The following is a 17,151-nucleotide window of genomic DNA, read 5'->3' as shown; positions in this document are numbered from 1 at the left end:
CACATCACGTGAACAGATGTTGTGTTGATGCTGGCCGTTTAACTTTCCGACGTCGATCATGGGTCGCAAGCGCACCCGGCCGGGGCGGACACGCTCGCTCTCCGAGGAGCAGGTCCAGGAGGTTCTACAAAACTACGATATGGAGTGTATGTTTGTGCTACTAAATCCCAGGCGAAAAACAAATGGCCCGTATTGAGCGCAGTGCATACCGTTCGCTGGAGGCGGCGCGCGCGCAAATGGAAGCTCGTACCCACAAGATTCCGCCCCATGTACGCCATGTTTTGCTTCAAGAATACTACGACATGCATGCAAGCCCTGCTGCTGCCGAACGTGGGCGGCATATACCTCCCCTGGCTATGGCAAGCATGCCGGATATGTCTTGGACTACAACGTCCTTGGCTACAAGCTAACGACGAGCCGGTGCGCGCTTCCGTTGATTCGGGAACGAAAGTGGGAGGCGCAAGCGCCAGCGGCGTTCCTGATGAGTCACAACTCCCTCTTCACCGACCCCATGCTGGGTCGACTGCGAGCTGGAGCAGCCGAGCGACTTGCAAATCTCATTCACTCTGTACATGTCAAATATGCAGACATACCTCTGTGTTGTCACACTCAGCTCCTGAGCAATGCGCTGGGGTGCCACGCTAAAGTTATCCAGGTGCAAAGCAAGCACCACGATAGTGGCCAACAAGCGGGTCTCGCCCGTGGAAGTGACGGTGGAGCTGTTGTCAGCGCCGGGGACGTACCTTTGCGATCCGCGCGATTGTTCGGCAAACTGTGACAAAAGGTATTCCATAACCATGTCCTTTTCATTTTCAGGCAGGCGCATCTTCTGCGACAGAAGCGTCGCTCCATCATCGCCCTTGTTTAGCAGCCGAGTGTGTTTGCGGAACGTCAATAGGATGGCCACCACATAGCCCAGGCGGACTAGTTCCATGGCTTTGGACGTGGATCCAGCGTCATTTTGCGCCGTCTGCACATGTTGCCATAGAAGAGGCAGGAGCCACGGCGACGGCAGCGACAAAACTCGCATGGCCTTGCCGAGCTCCGACGATGAAGTACACTTGAGCAGGAAGCGCGTCTGTAGCGCCTTCAGCAGCGTAGGGGGCACCAGCGAATCCACCGGGTACACCTCAGCGGGCTCGCTTGCCTCCAGGTTGGCCTTGGGGAGCGCGCGACTGGCGTTCAACGCCGCGTTAAGCTCTACCTCTGAGGGCAGTGATGCAGACGATTCATCGATGCCCAGGGCCACATGCTCCAGGATATTGTCCATATGTTCCGTGTTGACCTTCATGCGGTCCATGTTGCGAGCCGCCTGCTTCTGCTTCTTGTTACCGAAAGCCTCGCCTAGGTCGCGACGTGCCTTGGTGTAGTCAAAGCCTTCATCACGCCCGCGATCGGTCGCCATCGAGCTGAGGTTCGTCAAGGCCTTCACAGAGCGGTTCAGCGTGAACATAGGGACTTTGCGCAGGGTCACGCTCTTTGTGGCAGGGTCATACACTCCCAGCAGATAATCTCCTGAATATCCGCGCGTCTCACGACGCAGCTCAGGCGGCGCCTGGGCCGAGGCGCCCCAGCCCCAGTTGCTGCTGGTATATTGCATGACACCCGTATCGGCCGCGAGAAGGAGGCGGTCGTTCATGGACGCTAGTGCATCTTCATCATTACTGTCATCGACAGAGTCGCTTGGTGCACCAAACATTGAAAAGCGTGTGCTCTTATCCGGGCAAAAGTCCGATAGCGACACTGGTGTGAGCGTCCTCGAGCCACGTACCCAGGGCTGGTCCAATGCCTGCACCCTCTTCCACGACCATCTGCACCTGTTCCTGGGAAACACTAGACTTTTTCTTAGACGCAGGCATCTCTGCCCCGTCTGCTGCGCGACGCTTGCCCGAGCTCGAGGGAGGCGCCATGGGCGTAGGGGCTGCTCGGGGCACGCGAGGCCATTTTTTTCGACCCCACTGCAGCCGCTTAGTTAAGCACGACACCATCATGCTGCTACGTCGTTCGGTGCTGCGTGCGCTGCGTGTGCCGCGGTGGCACGCCATGCGCGCCTATTCTACTGATCCGAGGCTACAAGAGGGTCAGCTGAAGAAGATCCTCACCGACACAATCAAGGTATGTGCACCTCGACCGCTGATTGTACCAGGCCCGCGGTCCCCTCACGGTTCCCGCGTACATGCAGGCCTGCTTGACGAACCCGGACTATGGCTACTATGCGAGCAAGAGCAACTCCGAGTCGACGGATATACTGGGTACTCGCGGTGACTTTATTACATCCCCTGAGATTAGCCAGGTATTTGGCGAGCTGATGGCCGTGTTTTTCGTATCGCGATGGGAGGCCGCCGGTAGGCCGCCGCGGGTCCGCCTGGTCGAGCTGGGCCCTGGCCGTGGCACACTGCTTTGTGATATTTTGCGCACCTTCTCTGCATTTCCCGATATGATGGCAGCGCTCCGCTCGCTGGAGCTGGTGGAGGCCTCGCCGCTGCTCATCGAACGTCAGGAGGCGGCACTGAGTCAGACCCTTGCGCGTCTGCATCGGTCCCTGGCAAATGCTGATACTCCAATCGAGAAACTCAAGCCAGAAGAGATTCGCATCGAATGGTTCCCGACGTATGAGCGGCCCGCTGTCGATCCGGAATCATGGACCATCCTTGTCGCACATGAGTTCTTCGATGCCCTGCCCATCCATATCTTTGAGAAGCATGCGCAAGGCTGGCGCGAAGTCATGGTGGACATCGACGAAAAGACAGCGCCTGTCTCTGTGATAAAGGCCGCTGATCTCAACAAACCACCGCAGGAACCAGGGCTTCGTTTTGTTCTGTCACCCGGTGCGACGGCCTGGTCTCAGCTGCTTGTAGCGAATTCTGAGCGATTCAAGTCCCTGCAGCCAGGTCAGCGCGTCGAAGTGAGTCCTGTGAGCTGGACAGCAGCTCGTCGCGTTGGCGAACTCGTGTCGGGGTACCCGGCACTGCGGCCTGGCCCCGACGGGCAGCCTGCGCCGCCGTCCGACGAGCTCGCTGCGGCGCGTGCGAAGCCGTCCCTGGGAGGCTGTGGCCTGGTGGTGGACTATGGTGGCTTCCGCTTCTTCAGCGACAGTTTTCGTGCCTTCCGCGCCCATGAGATTGTGGATCCCCTATCGCTCCCGGGCCAGTCGGACCTTACGGCGAATGTGGACTTTGCGTTCCTTGCGCAGGCGTTGCACATGACGGATGCCTTTAGCTACGGACCGATGCCGCAGCGTGCGTTTTTGAATGCGCTGGGCCTGTCACTCCGCGTGAAGAAGCTAGTCGAGTCAAACCCGCCGGAGCGCCGGGCTGACATAGAGCGCGCCGCTGCGCGTCTCATCGATGGAAGCGGCATGGGCTCGCAGTACCAGGTGATGGGTATCTCGTCACCGAGGCGGACCACGGCCGCTTCCAGCGAACCGGAAGAGATGTATCCTTTTATGTAACTACGCGTTCGTAGTCTACGCCGCTTCAGCCTCCTCAGGCTCAGCCTCCATGTCCTCTTCATCTCCGTCCACGTCGCCGTCCTCATGCTCGACATCGTCGCCCACCTTGCGATCCAGGCGCTGTGCGCCGCCCGCATGGCGCTCGATCGCCTGCGCCAGCGCCGAAGTGCGGAGCGCGATACCACGAGTCTTGTCGACCACCGATTGGTATAAAACGGGGCGGTTCTGGTTCATCAGCACCACACCTTCCTGTACGTTGATCTGCGCATCGGCCTTGGTCTCGGCCACCAGCATCTCGACCCACTTGTTGCCCTCCTCGCGCGAGAGGTTCAATCGTGTAGCCAGGTCGGCAATGTCAATCTTCTGGTGGATGCGGCAGTACACTTCACTGACCAGGAAACGCGCCTGCTCGACAATGGCATCCGCATGGGCCTGCATAAATACGTCTGAGTGCGCGAGCTGCATGGCCCCGGCAAGTTCGGCCTGCGCGCCATCAAAGTCGAGCTCAACGTACAGCAGACGGAAGAAGTCGATCACCGGGTCGGGCTGCAGGCGGTATGACTCCATCTGGATCACCTTGGAGACCTCGCGCAGCGCGGTCTGCGTGCTAAGCTTGTTCGATGTCCCGTTGCTCTCCACCATATAACCACGAGGCGTCACTCGTCGGGTAAGGAGGACAGCCACAACCAGGTAGCGCAGGAGCCACCAGCACGACATTTGCATCGCGTTCAGGTAAGCAGGGCTCAGGTACAATTCGACTAGCTTGACACGGCCTGCCGCATGGTTGAAGAACACAAAGAGACTCCAATGAAGCAGCCACGCGCGCTTCTGCAGAATGTCCTCATGCGTGAGAGCATTCTTCGCAGGTGCCGGCACACGCAGCGAATCGATGTAGTCGCGAAGCACTGTGAGGGCATCTAGCGCCCGCTCCCACTCGTCCGTGAGGATATAGCACGCCAGCTGGCCCCACAGGACCGACTCGCTGTACGAGCTATCGGGCATGAGCCCGTGGTAGTGGTATAGGTACGAGGCCGCCTTGCTGTAGTTGCCGCAAGAGAAAAGGAAGCGACCATACTGGTACAGCACTTGGATCTGATCCGCCGTGAGCTGGTGATGCTGCTGGAGCCATGCAAGCTTGGGCGTCTTGTCCTGCTTCAGCGCGCTGGCCACGTTCGGGTCTTCGACGACGGCAAGTACACGCTCCGCCTCCTTCTCGAGCTTCTCGCGCTTCTCTTCCACCTGGCTCTTCAGCTGGTTGATCACCTCGGGCACAGACTCGCCAGGGTATGCCTGCTGGTGGAACTGAGGCAAGTCCTGCACCAATGAAGTGTGCTTAGCGAGCTCATACTGCGCCTTAGCAAGATCCTTGGCATCAAAGAGATCCTTTGTGCTCAGATGCGACAAAAGACGGAGTCCCAGATGCGGATCCACGTACGCAAGAAGCTTCTGCGTTAGATCATACTCCGCCATGGTGATCTAGCGGTAGCGGCAGGTCTGGCCGAAAATTCGTCACGGGTTTTTTTGAACACGTGCCTACTAGGCCCCTTCCTGTTTTTGCATCGCCCATCTCGGATGATGGCAGACTCCCTGCGCAGCTTCTGCGTGCTAGCGCCAGTGGCCCCACACTATGAGGGACCAGAGCCATGGAAGGCGAGCGCTCAATGCCTCTCATAGAGCAGAGCCTTTGCAAGCCACTACGTAGTTCCTCGTCCTGGGGTCGAGAAGGCACCATGTCAGAACACGGTGACAAACATTAAACCACAGAGGGTGTACATAGACATGTTTGCATTGAACCTTAGGCCTGTGCCGCTGCACCATCGGCCATACGCCATCAAACTGTGCCATACAATGCCTGCCTCAGCAGGGCGATGCTTTTTGACCACTATGTGGGTGGAATATAGGCGTAAACGAGAACATCCTTAGTGACCGGCGCGGCGCTGCTCGGCAATGACACCCGTCAGGATCTCCATCTTGCTGTTGATGTTAGCATGTCTGATAACCATAATATACATACCGCTTTGCACGGCCAATGGTACCGATGCGGCGCTTGATAAACTTGCGCGCACGCTTATCCTGAATAGTTAGTCTCTGTAGAGATGCAAAGGGCCCGACCTGCAACGCGACGTCCCGCTAACGGGTGATCATCACCCGCAGATACAGACCCGGTGGCAGAACATACCTTCGAGTTACGGATCAGCTCCATAGCACGGCGCTCGTAGGGAGCGAAGCCAGCCACCTCACGGATCACGCTGCGCACCGCCTTCACGCGCTCGCTGGCGACCGCCTTCTTGCTGACGGGCCGGGGGGCGAGGATGCGGCGGTTGGTAGGGTGACCGCGGTTAATACCCCAAACGAGGTCTACTCTATGTTAGTCCTGTCGGTCTCTCGCTGATTTCACATACCAGTGCGGGGGACGCCTGCCTTGTGAGCCGGGTTCGAAGAGCTGCCCATCTTGATGGCTTCTGGACGAGGTTGAGAGAGCGAGACGGAGCTGGTCCTACTCTTCCCTGCGGGTCCTAGGAAAATATCACGTGACAGACTACATTCTCTCAGTGCTGACTCAGCATAGATGGCCCTAGCGCGTCACGGGCGCGTGCAGCCACGGTCGCTACCGCCATGCCGCTGCGCCGGGTGTCGGAAGCGCCCGTGTATCGCGCGGTCGAAGCCGCAGACGATCTACAGACTTCCACGCCGGAGTCTTTTAGTGAAATTCCTCCCGCACTTATTCAGGAACTACCGAGCGTGTCGCTGCGCATGCAGCCAGCGCCTTCAGACGTGTGCCCCGCTGAGGCGGCGACCGCGCCCGCTGTGCTGCATGCCCGTGGTCGCCTGTGGCTGACGGAGAAAGACATTACGTTTCTTCCCAACGATTCGCAGGACATGCAAGGATTTGCGCTGTCTTACACGTCTGTGGCCCTGCACGCGGTCTCGCGCTCTGTACCTGATGACATGGCGCTTGATGGTCTGTACCGCGAAGCGTGCCTGTACTGTCAGCTGGACGATCACCCTGAGCAGGATGCGGACTCAGATGAAGAGGAAGAGGCCGTGAAGGAAATGTGGCTGGCGACGCCTGACGCGGATACGCGTACGTGGAATGCACTGACGACAGTGGATCAGCTCTTCGAGTCGCTCTCGTATGGAGCGTCTCTATACCCATCAGTGGGAGCTTCGAGTGACTCGCATCCTCTGGCTGGACTGGCTGCGCTGGACTCTAGTACCATCGACGAGGACGAGGACGAAGACGAAGACGAGACGGAGGCCAACAATGAATCGGCACCAGGCAAGGTGAAGTCAGAGCACTCTCAAGATGTACGCTTTCGGCCTTATTAACGGTAGAATGGTGCCTATTATACCAATACCCTCATGTTTGCGAATCTGCCGACCGAGTTTTTTGAGTCGGACGCGCTGGTGCAGCAGTTCCATGAGCTGCTGCACGGCATCGGCCCCCTCGTGTCGTGGGCGCCACAGCCGGCGTTTGGGCAATGCCTCGTGGTCTTTGAAAGTGCTGACGACGCCATGCGCGTCAAAAAGGTACTTGATCGCGTGCTCCTTCCGTCTTCCGAGTGGGATAGGACGCCTGCGCAACGCGCAACGGCTCAAGAGGCAGAGCATGGCATGGACGACACGCATATGCTTCGGGTGTACCTGCATCATACCACGCCACTTACGTACTTGCCATCAGGTGAGTGTGTTGTGGCCCACTCGATGGAAACTTCAGGCCCTTTTCTAGCACCGCCCGCACCTGAGCGAGAGTTTCTCATCAGCCCGCCAGGCAGTCCACCGGTCGGATGGGAGCCACGCGAGGAAGATCGGCCCAATACGGACACGCTCGCCGAGGACCTGATCGAGGCGCTCACAAAGCTGGCGCGCGTATCGGAGGAGGACGAGGTATCCACAGCACCGGCGATGCTCGTGCCGCCCGGCGCGGTGCAGGTGCCCGGCGTTGTGCTGGAAGAGGCCGAGCCCCTCCAGGCGTCTTCTGGAACCATGATGGAACGGCCTGCACCTACAGCACGGCCACCTCTACCGCATTCTACATAGCAGGCTTTTCATTCGACATGGGCGCGGACGCCGGCTGCGCCGGCGCTGATTCATCCTCATGCTCGTCTTCTGTGTGTAGTGCCTGTGCAAGGCCGCCGAACTGCTCGTGTGGCACATAGGCCTGGTCGGGGAGCCCTGACTCGTCGACTTGCTCAGCAGCCTCGACGACCTCGTACATGACGGAGGCGACCTCAGGGGCGGGCACTTTGCCCAGCAGCAGGTCCATCGCAGGGATCGGCTGCCCGTAAAAGGTCGTGTTGGCCTCCTTGTTCTCCATAAGGACGGTGCCCTCGAGCGAGAGACCGCCGTACAGGCCCTTGCTCCGGCTGTACGTGAACATCGGTGAGGAGTGCAGGATCGCACTGGAGACACCGGTGCCGGTACCGATCGGCCCCACAGCCGTACTGAGGTTGCCGCCAATCGTGAGGTTGCCGGCGAGGCCAAACGAGCGCACAGCTTCCTCGGTGTTCATCACAATCACAAATTCAGTGAGGTCTGCTCCGATCTGGAAACCGAAACCGACGCCAGCCGTGAAGATACAGCTGGGCGCCGACCACGAGCCATCGGGCAGGCGGGCCATCACGACGCCACTGCCAGCCTTGCCCGACCACACAAAGCCGGCCTTGACGACAGTGAACACCGCGAGACCCTTGGCCTGCAACAACACAGACTTTGGAATCGAGTTGAGTGCCGACTCGGGGTTGTTCGGGTCCGCCAGGAAACTCTGCAGAATGTTGGCTGCGCGCTGGCACTCCGACGGGAGGCTAAAGCCAGCGTGCACGTTGCGCGCGTGTGTGCCAATCTGGGTCTGGGCGCGCGATGCAAAGGTAGTGGCCTGCGTGAAAACACGGTGCGTACCTGCTCGCCCGCCTTGCGAGCAGCCGTCTTGAAGCGGTCCAGGTACGACATGGTCGTTGGTGGGCGGCACACGCCCGTGCGGCACCACCGCGTTACTCCACGTGACTCGTAAGGTGCAGCCGCAGGATGCGCCTCCTTGGCTCCGCCATGCAGGTCTGGCGCTTCGAAGGGCGGTATGCAGTGCTCTTTGCGCTATGTAGCATTTTGGTGCTGCTTCAGGTGGCGAGCCAGTTTCTCGTCCTCCCAAAGATGCTCCATATGCGCATGGCCTGCCGCATGGCGCGCATGATCCCATCGTACGTCGTGCACGACGGAGAACTGCGAGCATTCTCGTCGTCCCGCTCGCCGGTCATGCACAAGTACTCGCTGCGCGAGTACCGTGAGAGGGGTGTCAAGCAGTCGCTCCAGTTTGGCCCGCAAAAGCTCGAGCCGATGCCGGTCCTGTTCATCCCCGGAAATGCCGGCAGCTACGCACAGGTGCGCAGCCTTGCCGCGAGTTCGTGGGACCAGTACTGGCAGGGGCAGATGGACATGCCTGCGGTTGAATTTTTTAATGCGTCAGGCCCACTGCTCTGGTACACGATTGACTTCAACGAAGACTTTTCTGCGTTCCACGGCCAAACGCTGCATGATCAAGCGTTTTATGTGAACGAGGTGCTGCGGTATTTGCGGTATCTGCATCCATCGGCAGACAATGGCATGCTTCGTGAGGGCGAGCAGAGTACGACAGTGGCGGTCGTCGGCCACAGCATGGGCGGCATCGTCGCGCGCCTCGCGCTGGAGCTAGATAACTACCTTCCGGGCACCGTCGATACGATCGTGACACTCTCCTCACCTCATGCCTTCCCACCGGTACCGTTTGACCGCTCAATCGATCGCGTGTACCAGAAAATCAACCGGGCGCATAGCGACGGGCACGCACCCCTGATCATCTCGCTCGCTGGCGGCGTGCTGGACACGCAGCTGTCGTCCGATGCATCGTCCCTCTCACTTGCGCGCCTCGGACCACCTGAATCGCGCCTCTCGTCGTTCACCACGTCGATTGCGGCGCTGTGGAGCTCGACGGACCACCTGGCCATTGTGTGGTGCGACCAGCTGCGCTTCAAAATTGCACGCGCGCTGCTTCGCGACTATGAGCATTTTGGGCGGCTCTTTGACGAGCGCAGCACGCCTGACGTGCGAGCTGCGCGACACGAGGTATGGCGTACGATCCTTGGCGTGCCAAACGACGCCGCCTCCGTCACCGAGCAGCATCGTGCCGCGCTCGCTGCTGCCCACGAACCCGGCGCCTCGATCGCAAAGAACACGCAGCTCATGCCGATCGATTTAACCAACAAAGACAGTGCGCTGCTGGGCCATCTAAATGTCTCCGATGTGCGGGTCCACGTCTACAAGGCGCTGGCCCCGCCAGGGCCGCGCCAGACGTACACGGGCAACGTCACAGACGACGACGAGGCGCTAGGCTTCGAGGTTGTGACGAACCTGTCCGTCGGCCCCAATGCAGAGCGCGACCCACTCTATGCTCAGACACACGAAATGTTTGTCGCGCTGTGCACGCGGCGCCAGTCGCTCGAGCCGATGAGCAAGTATCCTGAGCCGGCCTACTGCTACCCTCTCCTCTCGAATGCGTATGAGCAGCTTCCGTGGTCGCCCACGGCACCGGACGGCCCCTTTCCCCAGGCGCGCGTGCCGTACGCGGCGCCGCCGTACCACCTGAACCGCCTCTTCCTCAGCCACGAGTTCCTGCGCGCCCACCACGTCGAGTCTGTGCGCGTCGAGTACACGAGGAGACCGGCTGCGCTGCCAACCCAGCAGGGCGTCCCCAGCATTGTGCGCCTCGGCTGGACCGAGAGTAAGCCGCTGATCCTGCGTGGCAAGCCGTCGTGGCTACAACCGCGGACGTGGGACCTGCCGGGCGTACCACCCGCCTCGCTCTTGAGCTCGTTCGACGACCACGCCGCCCTGTGGCACTGGCATGCGCCGGAATTGGATTCGGCGCTGGTGGCCTATCGCCTCACACTCGAGCCGGCGCCCTGCGCGATCCGTCGCCGCGCACCAGCGCTCAAGATGAGTCCCATGCTGCGGATCCTCAGCGCGTCGACGTCCGACTCGCGCATCTTCCCCTCATTGAACGTCAGTGCGCCGAATGACATGGTCGTCGCAATGCATGGCGCAGCGCCATTTATGCCGCCACCGACTCACCGTGGTCTGCATTTCCAGCTGTGGCATCTCGATACGTACGCTTCCACGTCGTTCTCAGGCGTCTACTCGTCCAATTGTCCACTGCCATTCGCCCGACTACGCGTGTCTGTGCATTGGCGCGCAAGCTTGGCCCTGCTTGTCTTGCGCTACCGCCTAGCCCTCGTGTTGTGGCCACTTGGTGTGCTTGCACTCGCGCGCGTTGTGTCAGGGACCTCCCAAACGCCGTTTTCCGCGCTATCGCGCCTCATACACGGCTCATGGATCGCCATACTTGTGCTAGGGCCGGTGGCTCTACACATCCTTTTGTATATGGGCGCCTCGCTCGGCGCACCACCCTATTCGCTTGGCATTGGTCTCCCATCGCTGGCATTCGTGTGGCTCGGGCCGGCGTTGGCCCTGCTCGCGTATGGCCTCGCCGTGTTTCTGAGCTTCCTGATTTGGATGGGCCTGCATGGCTTCTACGCTCTTGGCCATATACGCTTGGGCCGCTTTGGGCCGTGTTGGACGCCGGTGCCTGAGCTACCACCTGTGGTGGATGCATGGCCAAGTCGCACCACGCTTGTCGCATGGACTCGCAAGCGCTCGACGCGCGTCGGCGCCCTGCTTCTTGCAGCATGCGTCGTGTTCCTACCGCACCAAGTGCTTGTGCTGGTATGCACTCTGGTGCAGGCTGGCACAACGCTTCGCTCGTACGCGGTGCTGCAACGCCTCCCGCGCGAGACGACAACACCCTCTGACATGGCTCGGCGCGCACTGTGGGAGCAGCGGCATTCGGAGCACTTGTGGCTCCTCCAGTGCCTCGTGTGGTTCCTCCCGCTGCATGCGCCTGTACTCGTGGTGTGGGTCCGCAATGTGAATGCAGGTTTTTCGATGGGCGTCTCGCGTGCAGAGCACAATATCCTCGCAACGGCGGCGCTCCTTGCGCTTGTGTACATCCATGCTGCACCGTGGATGCTCCGCACGCTTGACAGCCGTGGTGCGCGGGCTGGCACGCATATCCTCTATGGCGCTCTGGCTCTATGCACCCTGATCTATGGCCTCCGCTACGGCTACGTTCTGTATGAGGTATTTGTCGTGGTGCTCATATGGGAGCTGTTCCAGCGCCTATGGCCACTGAAGCACGCCGAGCGTGCCCACGAGGCAAGCGCTGACAGTCTGCCGCTCACGCCGATCCACCGCCTCGCTGTACCGTCATCGCTTGCGACACCGACGCCGCCAGTGATCGAGGACCTGCTCGCAGAGTACCTCGAGACGCTCGATGCGTATATGCAGGCACGCACACGCGCGAGCGATGCGATGCAGGCCGGGTTTCTCCAACTCGCGCGAGCCAAGATGGCCCTCGGCGGCACGTACGGCCAGCGTATCAGCCCCGACGCATACGATGCGCGTATGTCAGCCCAGCTGCGTTTGCGAACGGGGAATGGGGCGCGCGAGGCAGATAGCACGCCGGCACTCCGGCGGCGTGCGGGAGCGGCGCGGGACGCAAAACAGGGCACAACTCCACACACAACGGCGCACGAGACAAGCGGCTTTGACCCACTGTACCAGTTCAGCGGGTTGCCGCCGCCCGCGCTCAAAGCGGCGCAGCGGCACTTCCGCGAGGCTGCTATGCACTTATTTGACACGGAGGGCCCAGCGTCGACGGGCACCGACGTATGGATGCTGCAACGGCGCCTCGAGGCCCTTGAACAGCACATAGATACCTGTCGCCGCACGTAGTTCTACGTGCGTATGCGATGTGAGCGGCTTAGTCCGTCCGGGCCTGCTTGACAGCGGGATCAGCGTCTTCGTCGTCGTCGTCATCGTCGTCGTCGTCGTCGTCATCGTCATCGTCATCGGCCTTGCGCTTGTCACCGGCCTTGACACTGGAGTGAGCTATTTCATACGCACGCTTCCGCGTCGTCTTCGTAGTCGTCGTCGTCGTCCTCCTCATCGTCTTCTTCATCCTCTTCGTCTTCATCCTCGTCTTCAGTCTCATCCTCGCCTTCGACCTGAATGTGAGACGCCACTGCGTACAAAATCCTCGTCCTCGTCCTCATTGTACTCTTCCTCCTCGTCATCCTTCCCGTCGTCATCAACAGCGCGGGCCTTGCCAGCCTTCACGTCCGAAACGGGCTCTGTAGTGCTAGCCGGGGCAGTCTCCGTATCCTTGGGAGCAGCGTCCTTTGCATCCACCGAGGCACTCATGGTAGGGAAAACGGAGATCGAGCCTCGGCGCGCCCGGTCACAGTTGTCCGTGCGCACAAACACGTCACATGATTGGCCGATGTGGTACCCGACGAGCTCGACGCGCACGCTGCGGAGCGGGAGCAGCGCACTTCGCGTCAGCACTCGTTGTCGCCCGACCCAGCCTCAGCCTTGGAGCTAGGCCCTACGATGGTCTAAGCTAGAACTATCCCACCGGCGCAGATAGCATCAAGTGCTGAGCCAGGCTGCTCGGGCCCCAAGTGGAGAAATGCATCCATTTCTATTTAGTGTCTTTTTGTCCCTGGCGGAACTTGCGCATCTTAGACCAGATGTAACGCAGCGAGCGCCCAATGCCTGCTGTGTACAGTCCTTTGAGCGACTGTACAAAGGCTGGGCCGCGTACCGTTTTTGCAATCTCCTCGCGTAGCGCCTGCGGGAAGGTCTCCTGCTGCACAACAGCTAGCCAAAAGCGCGTGGCTATCGGCGGCAGCTGGTCGCTGTCCTCCCCGTGGCTGTATGACAGGTCGACCGGCATGTTCTCGTTCACAGAATTGGACTTCTCAGGGACCAGCGTCTCGGGATCCGTTTCCTGCAGCTCCTTGAAAAGAGGGTGCAGCTGAGGGCGCTGCAAGAAGTGCCTCACCAGCCGCAGGCGCAGATCGCGCGCCAAGTTGGCCGCTACCGTCGCGCGCGTCTGGGGGCTAATGTCTTGCCGCATCATAAACGAGTCAGACCCCGTACTAACGTGAATAAACTGCAGGCGCGTGATCAAATCCGCACACATGATCCGGAACCACGGCAGCTGGTTCTCGACAATGTTCTTGATCTTATTGCGATTCTCTCCGCCCGGCACACTCATGCGGAAGTCGCCCAGGTAGCTCAGAGAAGACACCATATAATACAAGTCTTTCTCCGAGAACTCTTCTGGCAGCAGGAGAAGCGCCGTCCGTAGCGCCGACGTCAAGTTCGCTTGCTCCGCGATCGGCACCCGCCCGTTTGTCGCGTCAAAGAGACGCGCAATCGGCTTATGCATGCGGCCACTCACATACAACGTGCTCCAGCACAGCAAATCCTCGCACATGTCTTCCAGTGAGATCACACCGTACTTAACAATCTCATCCTGCACCTGGACGTACGGCACATACCACATCTTGGCGCCAATGTTCTGCGTAGCCCGCACGGCCCATCCACCGAACAGGCGCGCCCACCACGGGTAGTGGTGGGGGTTCGCGTGCATATTCATTACATGCCAGTGTGCCGGCTCCTCTACAGCGATCACCATATCAATCATGGGCGCCGTGCCTCCTACGGCCTTGGCCTTCGTTGTTTGGCTGAATACACCAGAGCCATAGGCAAACGCATAATTATACTTGGGCAGTCGCATGGCATTGAGAATGCTGAGGATCTTTTGGCGGTGTAAAGCTTCGTCCCGGGTCATTTGCGACATCTTTGGCACTGCCGTCGGCACCACAAACGACGCCGGGAACTGCTTGGCACGTGGCGCGCCGGATGGCAGCTTCTCGCACACTCTAGCATGGCTCACAAAAGAGCGGCAAGACCATAGATACTGGTGGACGAGAGGCGAAGGGACACGCACACTCGGTCCACCCACACGGATCGCCATGGTGGCTGTGAATGTCGATCGGGTGCCCCGCCCGTTTCGGTCCTGCAGGTGGCACCTGCGCGGCCCTTGTGGAGGTCTCGACTACCTAGGTCCGGATGCTTCGCAGCCGCTCGTCCAACTGGCCCTGCGCCTGCAGGTGTGCCATAAAGCCGCCGACTAGGTGCAGACTTCCCGCCACAAATACATCTGCAGGAATACCCGTGTCTGAGTTCCGCTGGCGTACTGCACGAATGACGTGCTCGATACTTGGCACCACATGCGCACTCACTTGAGGGCTCAAGTGTGCCGTGCTCGGGTTGTCGGAGGATGGTGCAACTTCTTGCAACACACACCATGCATCGAGAAGTTCTCGCTGCACTGACATGTTCTCTAGATCCGCAGGATCAATCGATAATGACTTGAGGTCACTCGCCGAACCTCCATCGGCGTAAGTATTATTGGTGCAGAAATACACTTGATCAAAGAACGTGCGAGGGTCGACGCCTGCCTGCTCGAGTTCATTCTTCATCGCCCCTAAGAGGCTCATGGCCGAGCGTCCATTGGTGCAGTTAAAGGCCAGTATCTTTGGCTGGGTATGCCTAGCCACCTCACGCACAAACCACTTGACGCTCAGACGCACACTCTCCACAGTGTGTGCACCGTCCAGGTAGTAGTTTGCGCCTGCTGTGTTCACTGCTGGAACCTTTTGACAGCGACCCGGCCAAAATGCGTCCTTCAGGGCCTGTCGCGCTGCGTCTGTGACGGGCGCGAACGGCTTTCCCAGCTGAGCTGTTCCGTTTGGGAAATGTTGTTGGCCTGCCGGTGATTGCAGAAATGCGCGGACAAGCTCCAAAGCAAGACTAGCATTCACAGACTGGTGATCGCCCGGCAATCCCAGCAACTGGCCCTGGAGCTCGTCTTTCACCGGCACCACACGGAACGACGACGCGCCGATATCTGACGCGTATTTTTCCAGGACCTGCAATGCCCCCGAAGGCTGCTCTGTAGTGAGCGCTGAAGCTCCTCTCTTGAAGATGCCTGCTTTTTGATAGGCAATTTCCTCGATCGTATGTCCCAGAATCGCCGTATGGTCCAGACCAAGAGGCGTGACGCCAGCCACGCATGGGTGCTGCACAATATTTGTAGAGTCATACAGGCCTCCGATTCCTACCTCCAGAAGTGTCACGGACACTTGCATCGAAATGAACACATGGAAGGCCAAGATCGTCATGAAACGGAAGTACACTGGTCGCAAAGGCGTAGTCTCCAGCTTCCGATCTGGGTTCTGCTCCAGAGCATCCCAAACCTCCCAAAAGTACTTGGCAAACTCTTCTTCGGAAATCGGAGCTCCATTAATGCGAATACGTTCACGCGCCGCTACCATATGGGGCGAAGTATACAGACCAACTTTACTGCCCGGCGGCGAGTCCACCTGTCGGAGTAGCGCATCACAAAAGGCAGCTGTGGACCCCTTTCCTTTGGTTCCAGATATATGAATAACTTGGATCTTGTCGAGCTCCTTACGCTGGTGTCCGATGCGCTCTAAGTACTCTGTCATTTCTGGCTCGTTGAATTCATTGACTGTTTTACCGCTGCGGCGGATAGCCTCAATAGTAGCTGCATTTGACTGAAGCGAGTTCAAAGCATCTATAGCTGCAGTGTATGTACGTGCCCGTGTTGTCATAGCGCGATACGTTCCTGCGAGCCGCTTGCCAGTCTGCCAGAGACGCGCTACTGCTGGCTGCATGCGTGTTCGCCGCTTGGCTGGGCGCGCGCGGACCAACACTTCCACGTGGCCTCCACACACTCGGCCGGTGGCTATCTAGTTTTGTATTTCTGCACGTGACATCAGTGTCAAGCGGGGGTTCTTCGGAGCGCGGCCTCGTGAGAAAGCGTGGCGCGGCGGGCGATTTCTACCTCCAACCATCAAGGCCAAACTTAGTGGTTTCACTTAGGTACGTCTTTTATGAGCGCCTTTCTTCGGCGATTCAAGCGGATTGCTCAGTGCTTTCTGTGTCTGTGTTCTGCTTGATTGTCGAGGATGCGCGATCTTTGGGAGAAGAACGGGACTAACATTGTACAGCGTACCATGGCCCGCAACAGCACTGTCAGCCCGTACGTTGGCCGTCTTGGCCGCAGCCAGCTGTACTCCAAGAAGGGTGGCTACAAGCACACCGGTCGCAAGCCGGCTGCCGCTGCTGAGGAGACTCCCATTACGACCAAGGAAAAGGCGGTCGGTGGTGCTAAGAACGCAGGCAAGCGTGTTGTGCCTACCACCAAGGCGCCCCGCTACTACCCCGCCGATGACGTGCGCACTAAGAAGGTCAGCCGCAAGACTGCCAAGCCGACCAAGCTGCGCGACAGCATCACCCCCGGTACGGTGCTCATCCTGCTTGCCGGCCGCTTCCGCGGTAAGCGTGTTGTGTTCCTGAAGCAGCTCGACAGCGGTCTTCTGCTGGTCACTGGTCCTTTCAAGCTGAACGGTGTGCCGATTCGCCGCGTCAACCAGGCGTACGTGATCGCCACCAGCACCAAGATCGACATCAGCAACGTCCAGGTGGACGAGAAGCTGAACGATGCATACTTCCGCCGTGAGAAGGCCGCTAAGGTCAAGGCGGAGGCTGCTTTCTTCGCTGACCCTGCTAACAAGGCTCCTCTGGCGGAGAGCAAGGTCGCTGACCAAAAGGCCCTGGACAAGGATGTTCTGGCGGCTGTGAAGAAGGAGGGCCCTCTTCTGGCCAAGTACCTGGCTGCCACTTTCTCGCTCTCGAAGGGTGACAAGCCGCACGCGCTCCGCTTCTAAGCATGA

The 17,151-nt window shown here is 59.5% G+C and overlaps 9 protein-coding genes and 1 pseudogene across 10 annotated transcripts; 4 read left to right on the top strand and 6 right to left on the bottom strand.

The window, feature by feature from the left end:
* Positions 1–406: 406 nt before the first annotated feature.
* On the bottom strand, positions 407–1,910 carry MSY001_0169 (uncharacterized protein; the record flags this gene model as incomplete). Its single annotated transcript, XM_018883787.1, has 3 exons — positions 407–566; positions 594–1,743; positions 1,772–1,910. The coding sequence occupies 3 exons, from the start codon at positions 1,908–1,910 to the stop codon at positions 407–409; spliced, it is 1,449 nt and encodes a 482-aa protein (XP_018738813.1).
* Positions 1,911–1,989: 79 nt separating this feature from the next.
* On the top strand, positions 1,990–3,451 carry MSY001_0168 (uncharacterized protein; the record flags this gene model as incomplete). Its single annotated transcript, XM_018883776.1, has 2 exons — positions 1,990–2,115; positions 2,147–3,451. 2 exons carry the CDS (start codon positions 1,990–1,992, stop codon positions 3,449–3,451), a joined length of 1,431 nt encoding a protein of 476 aa, XP_018738812.1.
* Positions 3,452–3,466: 15 nt separating this feature from the next.
* Positions 3,467–4,921, bottom strand: MSY001_0167 (uncharacterized protein; the record flags this gene model as incomplete). The annotated part of the gene is made up of 1 exon (XM_018883764.1): positions 3,467–4,921. The coding sequence occupies one exon, from the start codon at positions 4,919–4,921 to the stop codon at positions 3,467–3,469; it is 1,455 nt and encodes a 484-aa protein (XP_018738811.1).
* A 449-nt stretch (positions 4,922–5,370) lies between these two features.
* On the bottom strand, positions 5,371–5,902 carry MSY001_0166 (uncharacterized protein; the record flags this gene model as incomplete). Its single annotated transcript, XM_018883753.1, has 4 exons — positions 5,371–5,421; positions 5,462–5,581; positions 5,631–5,812; positions 5,854–5,902. The coding sequence occupies 4 exons, from the start codon at positions 5,900–5,902 to the stop codon at positions 5,371–5,373; spliced, it is 402 nt and encodes a 133-aa protein (XP_018738810.1).
* A 165-nt stretch (positions 5,903–6,067) lies between these two features.
* Positions 6,068–7,442, top strand: MSY001_0165 (uncharacterized protein; the record flags this gene model as incomplete). The annotated part of the gene is made up of 3 exons (XM_018883742.1): positions 6,068–6,760; positions 6,788–7,378; positions 7,407–7,442. The coding sequence occupies 3 exons, from the start codon at positions 6,068–6,070 to the stop codon at positions 7,440–7,442; spliced, it is 1,320 nt and encodes a 439-aa protein (XP_018738809.1).
* Positions 7,443–7,500: 58 nt separating this feature from the next.
* On the bottom strand, positions 7,501–8,401 carry MSY001_0164 (uncharacterized protein; the record flags this gene model as incomplete). Its single annotated transcript, XM_018883731.1, has 3 exons — positions 7,501–7,537; positions 7,594–8,300; positions 8,351–8,401. 3 exons carry the CDS (start codon positions 8,399–8,401, stop codon positions 7,501–7,503), a joined length of 795 nt encoding a protein of 264 aa, XP_018738808.1.
* A 225-nt stretch (positions 8,402–8,626) lies between these two features.
* On the top strand, positions 8,627–12,271 carry MSY001_0163 (annotated as a pseudogene). Its single transcript is given in 2 exon segments — positions 8,627–9,071; positions 9,081–12,271. Coding segments are annotated over 2 exon segments (3,636 nt in total).
* A 748-nt stretch (positions 12,272–13,019) lies between these two features.
* MSY001_0162 (uncharacterized protein) lies at positions 13,020–14,363 on the bottom strand (the record flags this gene model as incomplete). Its single annotated transcript, XM_018883720.1, has 2 exons — positions 13,020–14,306; positions 14,337–14,363. 2 exons carry the CDS (start codon positions 14,361–14,363, stop codon positions 13,020–13,022), a joined length of 1,314 nt encoding a protein of 437 aa, XP_018738807.1.
* An 85-nt stretch (positions 14,364–14,448) lies between these two features.
* Positions 14,449–16,089, bottom strand: MSY001_0161 (uncharacterized protein; the record flags this gene model as incomplete). Its single annotated transcript, XM_018883709.1, has 1 exon — positions 14,449–16,089. The coding sequence occupies one exon, from the start codon at positions 16,087–16,089 to the stop codon at positions 14,449–14,451; it is 1,641 nt and encodes a 546-aa protein (XP_018738806.1).
* A 342-nt stretch (positions 16,090–16,431) lies between these two features.
* On the top strand, positions 16,432–17,145 carry MSY001_0160 (uncharacterized protein; the record flags this gene model as incomplete). Its single annotated transcript, XM_018883698.1, has 1 exon — positions 16,432–17,145. One exon carries the CDS (start codon positions 16,432–16,434, stop codon positions 17,143–17,145), a length of 714 nt encoding a protein of 237 aa, XP_018738805.1.
* Positions 17,146–17,151: the final 6 nt, after the last annotated feature.

Source organism: Malassezia sympodialis, genomic scaffold (genome assembly GCF_000349305.1).
Source record: "Malassezia sympodialis ATCC 42132 genomic scaffold, msy_sf_1, whole genome shotgun sequence".
In the NCBI taxonomy this organism is placed as follows: domain Eukaryota; kingdom Fungi; phylum Basidiomycota; class Malasseziomycetes; order Malasseziales; family Malasseziaceae; genus Malassezia; species Malassezia sympodialis.
Note: the sequence above shows the minus strand (reverse complement) of the source record. Positions and strands in the feature narration are given on the sequence as shown.